Source organism: Falco rusticolus, chromosome 2, assembly GCF_015220075.1.
Source record: "Falco rusticolus isolate bFalRus1 chromosome 2, bFalRus1.pri, whole genome shotgun sequence".
In the NCBI taxonomy this organism is placed as follows: domain Eukaryota; kingdom Metazoa; phylum Chordata; class Aves; order Falconiformes; family Falconidae; genus Falco; species Falco rusticolus.
In genome coordinates this window covers 54392863-54406292 of record NC_051188.1, presented here as the reverse complement: position 1 = coordinate 54406292, position 13430 = coordinate 54392863, and the positions used below count along the sequence as shown (strand labels likewise).

At 43.8% G+C, this 13430-nt stretch overlaps 1 protein-coding gene across 1 annotated transcript in view; it reads right to left on the bottom strand.

Moving 5' to 3' along the window:
• GPC6 (glypican 6) overlaps positions 1-7003 on the bottom strand; it is a 774486-nt gene extending 767483 nt beyond the window's left edge. Inside the window, exon 1 of the mRNA XM_037377910.1 lies at positions 6817-7003. Within this exon, the coding sequence (XP_037233807.1) occupies positions 6817-7003 (187 nt within the window). The remainder of the gene's footprint in view (positions 1-6816) is intronic.
• Between the last annotated feature and the right edge of the window lie 6427 nt (positions 7004-13430).

Genomic DNA, 13430 nt, shown 5'->3' with positions numbered 1-13430 from the left:
CAAAGTTTCAGCCTGGTTTGCAAATACCCATCGCAGTAATGTGCAGCTTCCCTAGCTCTTTCAGTGCTTAAATGTGACTTTGAATTCGCTCTACGTAAAAGCCACAATTTTACCCCTGCACGCACATACATGCACACGCACAGATACGACTGTGTTACTCTGTAAGCATGCCTCGTTTAATTAACAGCCCTACAAGGCACCTGTTAAAAGCAGTCAAGACTTCCACCTGTTTCAGGAGATTTGCCCTGCTATTTTAAACCCAACAGGTCAGTGAGCAGGTCCGAGGCTCCATTGTTAGTCAAGCACCTGTAGAAATGCTTCTTTTGGGATGAGGGAAAAAAAAAAAAACAAAAAACCACAACAACCCAGCTCGAGATGCCTGTACCCTTTACATCTGCTGCTCAGCTGGAGATGCAGTTAAAAGGCCATTAGAAGTGCAAGGTGACAGACCTCACAGGCTAGACGAGCGGGAGAGCAATTTGTTGTTTGCATGAGAAGCATCAGCCCTTGCTGCTTCTTTGTAACGGAGGGAAAGCAGTCCCTGTCCTGAGCCCTGAAAACCAAGGCCAGGCCAGGCAGCCGGTGGGTCTCCATCACCGGGCTGGCGCTGTGCTGTAGAGCCTCCTCCTGGGCACCCAGCTTTCTACAGCGGGCTGGCGGGACACGGACCCTTCCAGCGTGATTAATAACCCCTGACTGCTCGGCGGAGACTCGCTCCGCCAGGCGTGGCGGCAGGGCCCGAATCGCAGCCGCCCTTGCATTCCACGGGAGCGCCGCCGCCTCTGCCGCAGCACCTGCTTCAAACGCTGCGCGTCCGCTGTGCTTTGCAATCGCTCCACAGAATAAACTGCCACTGCTTCACTTTGCGGGAAGGAAAAGGTCACGTTAACCGAAAGGAGCTCATCAGAGAGAGCTAGTGGTCTTTGTGTCAGCCTCCTGTATTGAGAGCTAAAAAAATTTCTTAATAGGGAAGATTATTTTTTTGGAAGCGCGCAGGGGCTCCGGAGCAATCAACAGTGATGAAAGCAAACCTTAGTTTCAGTAGGTTTCAGACAGTTTTTACATACAGAGGAATAAAGTGATAAGAATTTTACCAGGCATATGTTTTCCTGCCATCTGCAGCACATTTTAAATTCCTTTTGCATCTTGTAATGTATTCTCTCTCTTTAGCAAAAGAACTAGTCTGTCTTTAAACACCAAGCTTTATACGCTGTTCTTAGAAATTTGTAGAGAAGTGTTAATTCTTTTATACATATTTAAGCTGCTAAAATAATTACGCCTGCTAGTATGAACAGTTGAAGCCATGGGGATGAAGGTTCCCTTCCCAGGGAGGCAGCACCCATTAACCAGGTACGAAGGGGAGCATACAGTCATAGTTCACTGAAAATGTAATTTCATTTTGCTAGTAATGGGAGTGCTGATACTTTGATACCGTAATGGAGTTTTAAGCACCAAGCTTGTTATTTCAACTAGAAACTTTAATGTAATTATGCATTTTTACTTTACTAAGCAGAAAGGAAGATTAGTATGCATAGTTTTCTTACATGTATTGTGGGGAATAACATGAAGATCTCTGAGTGATACTGCAAGATGCTCAAGTCATTCAAAAGAAATGGCAGGTGGTAATTTTAAAGACAAATTACCCAGAAAAGCTTTTATTGTTGATCACTTGTTACAAGATTTGCCATTTGCAAGTAATTGTACATTCAGCTGAAACTGACCTTTTATGAGAGCCAAGTGGTAATATAAATGAAATGAATATATTCTTTATTGCAGTAATATAAAAAGAATGGCCTGAGCTTTTAACATAGTGCTTGACCTCTCTGGTGTCTGAACACCACCTAATCTCAGGAGAATTTCACAATAGCATATGATGAAATAACAAGTTTAACACATTAGCACTTAGGAATATAGAAAACCTTATAGCTTTAGGTTTGTTTTTTTGATTACAAATCAGACTGACAACAGAAAGAAAAAGATTATTTGAGTGCAATACACTGAAATTCATCATTACACTAATTATTAAAGCATATTGCCTTTTCTATTTTGAAGTCCCTCTTTCCAAGATACTCTACCATCAGGAAGTCACACTGGAAAACTCCAGATGCTGAGATTTAAAACTCTCAGTCAAAAATTACTCATTTATAAGTGTTAAAAACATGCTATTTCTTCTCTAAAGGCCCTCATCTTACAAAGAGCACCTTTAGGTTTAGATGTACGTACCCTAAGTTGTGTTCCCTCTAATGGCATCAGTCACATACAAACCAGTAAGTATGTACAAGTGACAGCAAAGCCAGGTCTCAGGAAAGCTGTACTTCCTCCTAGCTAAATGCACATACTGGTTTATTAGCACACACCATTCACTCACAACAGGAAAACAAGGGAGGCCATAAGGGGAGGTGACCAGAGAGCCTCCTGAAGCTGCAGTTACTGAAATCACACACAGAGGTGAGAAGCAGTCATACACAATGTGGATGATACCACTACAACAGCGCTAAAACAAGAAAAGTACAAAGTTTACATGAAATTCCATGTCCATCTTCATTGTTGTCACTGAGGTCAGGAGTGAATTAATCTCTAATGACCCAACTCAGATTTCACAAATTTGAGTTGATTATATTACTGATTGCAGTAAGGCTATTCCTTTTTTTACACTCCAAAGACAAAGACAAAAAGTGCCTGTGAATCCCCATTTGCCTCCTGGTCTACAGCCACTATCTTCACACAACTCTCTGTGACAGCCACAGAGAAACAGTAGAAGATGGCATTAATTAGCAACTGCTTTGATACAACTCCTCGGTTAGGAGGATTTTCTGCTGTTCTCCTGTCAACCTATCATTACATTTTAGAGCTACTTACAGGAAAGCAAAACATTCCAAAAGGGCACCTTGGGAACATCTGACATGGCCTAATAGCTCAATTGCATGAGTGACTGCTGAGTTTATTTTTATTATTATTATTACCACTTTAGAGCTACAAGCAACTGTGTTATGTTTGCTAGCTTTCTTCAGTCAACGCCTCTGTATTATGGCAGTATGAAGCCCATTCATCAAAGCACAATTTCAAGTGACTCCTGACCTTCAAAATGAAGGGTTTGCTTCTGCTTTCATTTCAGTTACTTTCACTATGGTGTCTCTGTGTTGCCAGAATCTCACCCCATTTATCATCTGCTCAGGAGAACAAAGCTCACTAACTTCTTACGCAGTATTTAAAATTAAAAATCTTTACAGTTGGATGCTTTACCAGGACACTTCTAGTCTTTCTCTAAATACACTATTATTCAGTATCTAGCAAAAAAATAAAAAAATAAAAAAGCAACAAACCCAAACAAAACCACAACCCATAAAAAATGCACACCCTTCACCTTTCAAAATCTCTAGATCACCTGGAAGTGGAAAGGCACAAATCAAACACACCCATTATTTTTAAACAGCCAGACATTCAGTTTCACTCAGAAAACTGAGACAAGGACATGTTCCACCTTTAGCTTTGATGTTTCATTTTCATGGCTTCCCCTATGATGCTGTAAGTTTTTGAAATCATGGTTGGAGTTACACAAGTATTGCTAACAGATATGTGCTGTGATTTTTCTCTTTTGTATTGACTTTCAGGTGACAGATTTTCCTACAGCAAAACATTTCCTAGAAAGTCCTCAGAAGCTCCACTCGGTGCTTGTGAATGCTGGGTCACAGCGGCGTGAGTCTGACAGCTCAACTCCTCCTCACGTGCAGGACACACCACAGCAGCTCTGTGAGAGGGCAGATTTTGCACGGATAGCCCAGCTACACCACAAGCTACTGCTACCCACCCTGCATGTGACTGATGCACAGAATCAAGCCCATAGCAGCATATTATGTATACTTCAAATTTTCTTCCTCCTTTCATTCCCAGGCAAAGTTCCCTCACTGAGGGCTTACTCTGACAACCTGTGTTGGAAATCAGCTTTATATACTTACTCCAATGTAGGCCACAGCACCACAATTTGGTGGTCAGACAAGATATCAGACACAGCAGGCTGATTACAAATAACATCTATAAAATCACATTGAACAATTCAGCATTGTTGTAAAAGCATAGCAGACAACCGTAATCACCTTATCACCAACTTCAACACATTTCACGTGCCACAAAATACCGTAGGAAAAGCTTGCCTTACTGTGCAAAAACTACAGCTTTTTAAACCTCTAACATCTACCTTCTCCATTCAAAAATGAGTGCCAGTACAAATAATTTTACAGAAGTTATCTAAAAAGCTCCATTCAGCAGAGGGGTATCTCTGTGTCTATAGCCTCTCTAAAGGGATTCTTCAGCTCTTTGCATCAGCACAGACATGCTTTGCATCAGTACATACACACTGACTCTTCAGTTTATCAAGTTTCAAGAGTCCTAGCTAGAAAGTAGCTTTTAAACTAATGACAAATGAAAACATATGACTACTGTTAAATCAGAATACATAAACCATACTGTGTGTTACTATTTTCCATCATATTATCAAGCCACTGATGCACAATCTTTTGAAAACACAATATTTGTTCAGAAATACAACTGTAATTAAAGTTGTTTGAACTCTTTAAAACATAAGGCATTTGACAGACTAGACTTCTTTCACAAAAGTAACAAATTGCTTCCTTAACCAAGTCAGTATGGTGGAAAAAGACTGAGGAAAAAAAAAATGCTGTGAAACGTGTACACTGATTGCTTTAGTTAAACTTCCAACATTGCACCGGGTTGCAAATACACAGCTTTCACTTTAACAAGAGCACATGCTGCATGAACAGTTACTACACGACCTCTCAGCACTGTACAAGAGCAGCATACTCCGAAAAATACCTTAAAGCAATTCTAGTCTTCCAACAACAGAGTAACTTGAATAGCTACACACAGAACTGCTCAAAAGTTGATACACCAACTAGCAACAAGACATATAAACCACACAAAAAAACCCCCACAACTTTTAATAGAAGCTCAGAAAAAATAACACATACGTGCATAAACCATATACTTCTTAACCATAAAAGTAGATTATATTATACTTTAAAAGCTTAGCAGGAAACTGAAGAGTAATTTTGGACTGAACTACTGTTAAATATTTAACTACTAGGAGTCCTTCTGTGCTGATACATGTTAGCAGAAACTTGCAAATGCTGGGATTACCTACAAATTGCACCGGCAACTTTGCACTGTACATCCAGAAAACAAATGAGACAACATAACTTCTCTGTGAGCTGAAAGCAACAAGTGTTTATCAAAAGTTACTAGAAGTCTGAAATTCACAGGATTTTTATTTTTTTTAAATGGGACAGGGCATATCCCACCACTCTGTCTCAGAGATGGAGTAACAGTGGGCAAAGGGAAAGCATGACTGCATATTCAAAGGATCTGTGGCTCATAGGAGAGATTCCACGATTTGATATAACTGCTGAGCAACCTGAAGATCTTTTTTTTTTAAAAAAAAAAAAAAAAAAAAAAAAAAAAAAGAGCACTGAAAGACCAGAGAATCAGTGAGCCTGAGGGACAATGGTGCCTGTGGAGGAACAGTTACACCCACAGGTCCTTTACTCTTCTGCCACAGGCGAGACCTGTGTCAGAAGGAACCAAGGTGGCTATGCAGAGGTCTGGTCTGCTCTGCACTGGCAACGTGGAAGAACCTTCCCCGTATTTTTGTGAACAGCATCCTCGCTGTCCTGACATTTTCCACATTTATCATTCCTCTTGTAAAGTGCTAAATACTGCACAGTGAAAAACTGTTGCTTTATTTCACCTCAAGGAAGATAAATCTACTGCTTCCAACTTTAAAAAGGAAGCAAGCAAACCTAATTCACTCTACAAACTGCAGCACCTAACAGCAAAGTGCCAATGGCAAAGCAGAAATCTTCCTTGAGGGCTCAAGCAGCCCAATTTAAGCAGCCCGAGCTCATGCCTTCCCCTTCATTTCTCTCTTTCTGTCGTGCTCTCCGACTGCTAAAGGATTATCTGCCCCGGACATATTTTTATTCAGTCAGTCCCAAAGATGCAACAGGGATAACATTGAAGGGAAAAGCAGGAAAATATAACTACAACAAAAAACAACCCCAACACCTTCCTAGGCAGATGAGATATAACCTGTTGTAGGCATGTTTCAGCAGAAGGAAGAGCTAAGTCACAGGCTGCTGGGGTCTCGAGCGGCGGAGGTGTTGGGGCGGCGGGGGGGGGGGTCTCTCCCCAGCAGCCGATGCCTCTGCTCGACTCGGGCTGCAGCGCAGCCGCCCGGCTGCGCCCACAAGGGGCGAGCTGCCCGGCCGGGGGTGCGCGGCTGCGCTGGCCCCTTCCCAGGGGCGCGTCGCTCCCGGGGCCACGGCGGTGGCGGCGTCCGGGAGGGCAGCCGGGCTGCCTTCCTCCTCCTCCTCCTCCGCCTCCCTTACGCCCCGTCCCCGCTGGCAGAGGGCAAAGTTATCTCCCCCGCACCCGGCGGCAGCGGGGGCGGCAGCGGGGGCGGCAGCCACTGCGGAACCGCTTGCTGCCTCTCGCAGCCCGGTTGCAACTCTCAAGAAGTTTCTGCCGGCGAACACAGCCGCGGCTGAGCCTCGCCCGCGCCCCCCTCTTTTTCCCCGTTACTCCCCCCCCCCCCTTAATCCCCCCTTTAGTTTTTACGTTTATTTATCATTTATGCGCCCACGCGCGCCCCGCCGGGAAGCCACCGGGTGCCACCGGGGCCGGCAGAGCCGCTCCGCGCCGCGCAGACAACGCGGCGATTCACGGCCCCGCTTCCGCGGGGAGTGCGCGCTGCCGCCCCCCGCCCCGCGCCGCCGCCCCCCCCCCGCGCCGCCCGGCCCCTACCTGCGATCTCCTGGTAGGGTACGCTGGCCAGGCTGAAGCCCTTGGCGCTGTACGCCTGCCGCACCTCGCCGCAGCTCCGCGCCTTGCCCTCAGCCCCCGCGGCCTCGGACGCCAGCAGCAGCAGGAGCAGCGGCAGCAGCAGCCCCGGCAGGGCGCAGCGCCGCGCAGCCCCCTGCGCCGCCGGCATGGCGCGGCGCGCAAGTCCCGCGCCGCCGCCGCGCCGCCGCGCCGCCGCGCCCCCCGGCTGCGGGGGCGGCGGCACGGGAGCCCCCCGGCCGCCGAGGCAAACTTTTGAGAGGCGGGGGGGAGATGGGCGCGCACACACACACATGCGCGCACGGCGGGGGCAGGAGAGCGGCAGCCTTGGCCCCCCAGCTCCTCCAAATGCAAAGCGCTCTCGCCGCCCCGCCAAAAAAAAAAAAAAAAAAAAAAAAAAAAAAGAGGAGGGGGGGAGTGGAAAGGGAAAGGGAAAAGAAAATAAAAAGGAAAAAAGAGATAAAAATCTAGCTGTAGGTTGTGAAGACTGAAACCGCGGGCGCGTTGCTGCGAGCGGAGTCCCGGGCCAGCGGCAGCGCGATGAGCTGTGCCTGCCGCCTCTGCGAGGCTGGAGGTGGTGGGAAAAGCAGCCGGCGTGGGGATGGACTGGACAGCGGCTCTGTGCGTGGCTGTGTGCCTGTGTGTGTGTCTGCGTGTGCATGCGTGTGGTGCACTGGATGCGTGTGCCTGTATTTACGGGATCCGGGGAAACCTCTGCTCCGCGCAGCGCTGGAGCAGCCTCCTGAGCCAGGCAGGGAGAAATTCTGGAGACAGACACAGCGAGGGAGAGAGACACACGCGCGCGCACACACACACACACACACTCACAGAAACGTGCTACACGTTGCATCGCCGAAATACGGGAGCAGAAAGCAAATCCTGGCGTGGATCGCTGTTTGCTGGCAGAAGGAAGGAAAAGCACCCACAGCCCCCTAAAAGTTCCCCCTCACCACGGATCCAGCCGCTCCGAGCCCCGAAATCACAAATTGCCTGGTAGTGGGAAGTCAGAGAAGGTACTCTTTGGCGGGCGGTATTGCTCTTTGTAATGCCATGATTGGGGTGGGCCCCATAAATACCTTTTATAATTAATTGTTGTTTGTTGCACACGTAAATACCCAAGCTGAAGAGCTGGAACCAGGATGAGTCCATCTTCTAAAGGAGAGAGAAGGAAGGATGATTCTGTGCATCAGACAAAGAATGAGGAGGAAACAAGGAACGCTCGTCCTTGACCCAGGTAATTTGTGCCACCCTAAGAGAGGAGAGCAGGGGACAACCCCATAAATTCTCTCTTGCAAATGAGTACTTGCAAAGAACTGAATGGGGGAAGTTGAGAAAATTCCTGCAAGGTGAATTCAGCCTCTGTTTAGAGAGAGAGAGAGGAAAATATTCTATTTTTCAGTATATGATAGTAAAACCCAAAGTTTCTTTTTAGAGGATTTATTGCAGTGCTTTATATTACTATAGAGAAGTGTGATGTTTTGTTCAATAGTATAAGACAGAGGTGTCAGGCCCAGGATGAGGTGAAGGCGGCCAACAGAAGAGATAAAAGACCATCAGCTGGGAGAGTCACTTATCAGTGAGGAGCCATAGAGCAGTATCATGACACTGTCCTCATTCAAGATGCATTCAAATTAGACCGAAATTATTAGGTGCCAATACTGGTGCAGTGTTACATTAACTGCTGTGTTAGTTTTGGGTCTGGGCCAGTGTACGCAGCCTGGTCCCACCTGACGTTGTGTGTTCCCTTAGCCTTCCTTACCATTTTCCCTCTTCCATCTTCTCACTTCTTCTCTCCCCTTTTCCTTGCCAACTCAGTGATGATACCCTGACACTGCTCGCGTACACGGCAGAGAAACAGCAATTGTATGTGCAGCCTTTGCCCTCCCCCTTCCTAGCAAAATTCCTCCATGTGCAGGAATGTGCATGAATGTGCAGGGGGTGGGATGGGGGGGGGGGGGGGGGGCGGGCAGGAAGGGGTTAGCGAGTCGTGGATCTTATTAGACTGCTGCAGTCTGCTCAAAAAGATGGGGTTAGCACCTGTCCCTCCAACCTCCCCCTAAGGTGTGATGTCTCTAGGGGACAGGTGCCAGGTCCCAGTGAGATCACTTTTTAAGGCAAAGGTATGGGAGGGAGGTAAACTAAAAGGAGACATTTCCGTCCTTTCCCCTAGTCCACCAGCCATTTAAATCTCCATAGACTTGCTACCTCGCAAGATTTAATTATATACCATAATCCTTGCTAGCACTAGTTTTGGGGAAGTTGGGAGCTCGTGGGTAGGTATTGTAACAGCATCAGGCACTGTCACCCAGCCTCATCTCCTGGAGGGCAGGGTGGAAGTCTCTGAGGATAGCAACCCACAAATAGAGAACTCCTACAAATAATAAGCCTTCAGTATGTGTTAGTGACCCCATATTAATGGAAAGTTAAGCAAGGTCTGTATGTTTACTGTGTGGAAAAGTTTGGCAGATCTGTCTGTAAGATCTCACTGTATGAAAGGTACATATAGTTCACCCGAAGATAGGATCAGGAGTGTTACAAATGTTACACATACCTCATTTTTTCTGGATTGCTCCAGCTTTCCTCTACATTGTGGTCAAAGCAGAGAATTAGCTTACCGTGTACCAAGCATGACAGACTCCCCCACAATCCAATCTTCTTCAACACTTCTCCAACCCACAGGAAAGTTATTTGACACAAATTCAAAGATGCAAATGAGAAAATCAGCAAACTGATTTGAAGTGCAGATATCATCATAAAATAGCAAAAGAGATTCTGTGATTAAGTCAGGAGCACATTTAGGTAGTAATGTTTTAAGAAAATTGTAAACGATACAAAATGTGGGGCTTATTCACCCTGCGTTTTTTTGCAAATACCGGTTGAATTCATACCATTGGTATATGATAGCACTTTTACTTAAGGTGATGACAGCATGATATGACCTTTATATAACATGGGCAACCTGCTATGGGAAAATCAGGTTTATTTCCATCCTTGAACCCTGCCTCAGACAAAAATGGCCCGGTAGCTGGTTGCATTGTAGTCCTGTGTGTTGAAGGAACACCTTACTTTCCCAAGAGCTCATGTTTAAACACAGGTATTTCTACCGCTCCAACAAATCTCCTACTCATCACATGGGAGAATCATTGTGTGTTCTCAGTACATATGTAATTAATTTTGTACAAAGTGGAAAAGCTCCAAAGAAAGCCCAGGTCAGAACACACTCAAAGTCAGTGGCTTTAGCAATCCCTCAGAAACATAACACCTTCTGCCAGGGAACTCATAGGCACAAGCTAAAAGCTCTCCTATTTCAGGACCCACACTATTAAGCTATTTGAGGTGGACACACCATAGTCATCCTTTTTTCAGCTGTACCTTAAAACCTGTAAGCAGTATGTTTCACAGCTCATGAAAATACCTCTTTAATTTGTTCTTTCAGGAGGAGGCACAAGTGACCACTGGTTGCTGAACTAGAAACAATTTAATGTATATAAGATGGTGAATAAAGTCCTCCTTCCCTGTCATGGCATGGTGATTAGTCTCTTCCAGGTTCAAGTGTTCTCTGGCAGAGACGGACTTGATTCTGAGTTGCCACATATCATTCAATGCTCAAAGCTCTAAGTTGTTGGGTAAAAGGCTGGCTTTTCCTACATTAATTTTGTGAAGTAACACATTCAATTTATTTGCATAAGCACCAAAATGAAAAATTTTATTTTAGTGGAACATTTTAATCACCAGAGAATGTTTTTTCTTCTTTTGCATTTCTGTGGAAAGAAATAATAGCACTTAAAAAAAATATTTTTAATAATTTTGCTTGCTTGGCAGTCAGACTGAAAATCAGTCATTTACCCTCTTGGAGAGCTCCCTCCACTGAACACATTCAATGTACTAACATGAGATGATTGCTTAGAATGAAGATTTTGCAATACATCTACTGGCCAAGTTTACCACAAGTGGGCCTTTTATTTCCAAGTTATTCCAAATAAAAGGTGTTCATTCGTATCAAGTTCTACTGATTGATTTTTTTTGCAAACTTTTTCCTAAACTTGTGCCAGAAGTGTGGAAGACAAATAATTTTTAACCTTTGTTTCCAAATACTTCTATAAAAAATGGATTACAAGTAATCATTCACACCCCATCATAATAAAAACGTCAAAGCAAAGTGGAGCAGCAGCCAACGTTAATTCCTTCAACCACTGGAACACTCTGCCCCCATGGCTGAGACAGTTTTATGGTGTGCAGTAAAGGAGCTATGGAATCTCTAAACAATATGGACAAAAATAAATATTAAATTGCTACGTCATTTGCCAAGCAGCCATCATCTTGAGCTCAGAATGATTCAAGGACATGGTGGAAAAACACATGGTTATGGATTTTAAACAGTATAACGTGTAGTACATAGGCATGAGATTGAAATTCTACAGGGAAGTGTTGCTCATTTGTTTTCATGTTTTTGCATTATTTCCCTTTAGAAACAGGATAAATGATGTTACGTTGAAAGATAGACTGATTTATTATCAGGTGTTATCAAAAAACTCATTGATGTCATGGGTATTAAGGGGACTGCATAGACAAAAACATCTTTCACGTGGCTTGACAATAAAGCTTTGGCAAATGTCAAAATGCTCTATAACTCCACAAAAAAAAAAAAAAAAAAAAAAAAAAAGCTGACTTCTAGATTCGTTGTTAATCTATGTGTGCTGTAGATTTGCAGCTTTCACATAATGGATTTCTAGCAAGAAGGTTTCATGGGTTGAGGCAATAATCGGCGAGATTCTCGGATGTCCAATAGAATTATTGCTAGTGAAGTGACTCTGATGTTTCAGTTATTTCTGCAGGTGAAGGACTGCTTCTGTGCATTTAGCCCCTGTCTGCACCACCAGGCCCTGGAGCACTGCAGAAGCTGTAGCTCTCGGGGAGGGAGGGCTGGTAGGATCCTGCCTTCATCTTCAGGGGAGGTCCACCCCCGTACAGGTTTCCAGTGCATTTTTTTAGAGTACAGAAGACATTCTTGATATTGAGGACCAAGTTGCCCCCACTCCAAGCTGTACGCTCCAAAAGAGAAGTCTGAACACGCTCCTTTTTTTCGTAAAACTTTGTGAACAAATGTGAAGAAATTAAATGAAGAAAATGTTCTTATTCTAGATCTACAGTGTCTTCTCCAGGTGGGTGTGATTCTTTAAAAGCCCAGAAATCATTAATTGTATGGTGATGAGGTAACGCTCTGAATGAAACTGGGCTGTGAGTTTGTCCCAGTAAAACTTCCCAAAGACCAGTTCAAGGAAGGCATACGTTGCAGTATCAATAGGTCCCTTTTAACTGTTTTTTCACCTTGCGTCCATAGCCTTCATAGAAAAACTTTCTCCACACAGCACAAACTGTTCTTCCTTATCACTCTATGTTAGAAGGGAGGACATTTGTTTTTTTCTTTGCACTTACGGTATTTGCTGCAAAATTAATGCATAGCCCAGTTCTTTCCGAAAAGTAAGCTCTAGAGGCACAGGTGTGAAGAACTCATCTTGCTCTTGAAGTTGTGCTCAAAATAGAATTGTCAACACAGCTGCTAGATAAGTCCTCTTAGAAAAGGTTTTCAGACTCATGGCCAAGAAAACAGACCTGCTAAATATACAGAATAATGAAATACAACTAGCTTTCTTTCCTCTGAAAATGCTCAGAGACAGAAGGTAAAAAAATGATCTAAGATTCCATATGCTCACTTACGCATAATATAGGAGGATTAGGCTCCCATAAAAAAGGTTTATAAGTGGTAATCAGTGATATCATATTAATTATAAGCAGTAGTGGTTGCTCTTGAAATCTGCAGGCTATGCTATTTTGGTCAAATAGCGGCATTTTATTTTAGCTGTTCATTTTATGAAACCTTTTGTGAAGAAATGCTAGAAGTTTATGCATAGCAACTGAATGGGTAAGTCGAAATGCCTGGGCTTTGCAGCAACAGTATGTGAAGGCTGGACAGAACCGTTGTTCCTTTTAGGTGAGGATTACAGCAAACAATCCAGGGCTGTTGTTCATAATAATAATATTTTTTAAATATATTTTTCTATTTATTTAAGGTAGTGTCATTTAACCTGCTTTTAATAAAAACAATGGACCACACTGGCACTGTCTCTTAAATAAAAAGCCTACAGAAAGTATTTTTAAGACCATAACTTTTCATTTCAATAAGCAATGAATCCATCAGACTGAAGTGCACATATATAGACAAATTCTGTTCTTATGCTCAATTTCACTGAAGTCCAAAACATTTTTAAAGCTTGAATAAATGTTGGCAAAGTTCCAAAATCCAACTATTTCTATATTGGTGTCAATCTTACACTGACCAAGAAATACCATTTTAAATATTATGTACTGCCTCTTTTGTGCTGTTATGATGCTTTCCTTCTAAGTGACTGTTCTCCAGCTCAGGCAGGATTTTAACATTATATTAGATCTTTCCAGAAAAAATGCCATTTTTCATAAGAACAGATATATACAAGATCAGGTTCATTTTCAAACATATACTTTTATGAATCTGTTCCTCTCCAGTTAATCCATGGATATGATGCAACATCTGTTCTGAT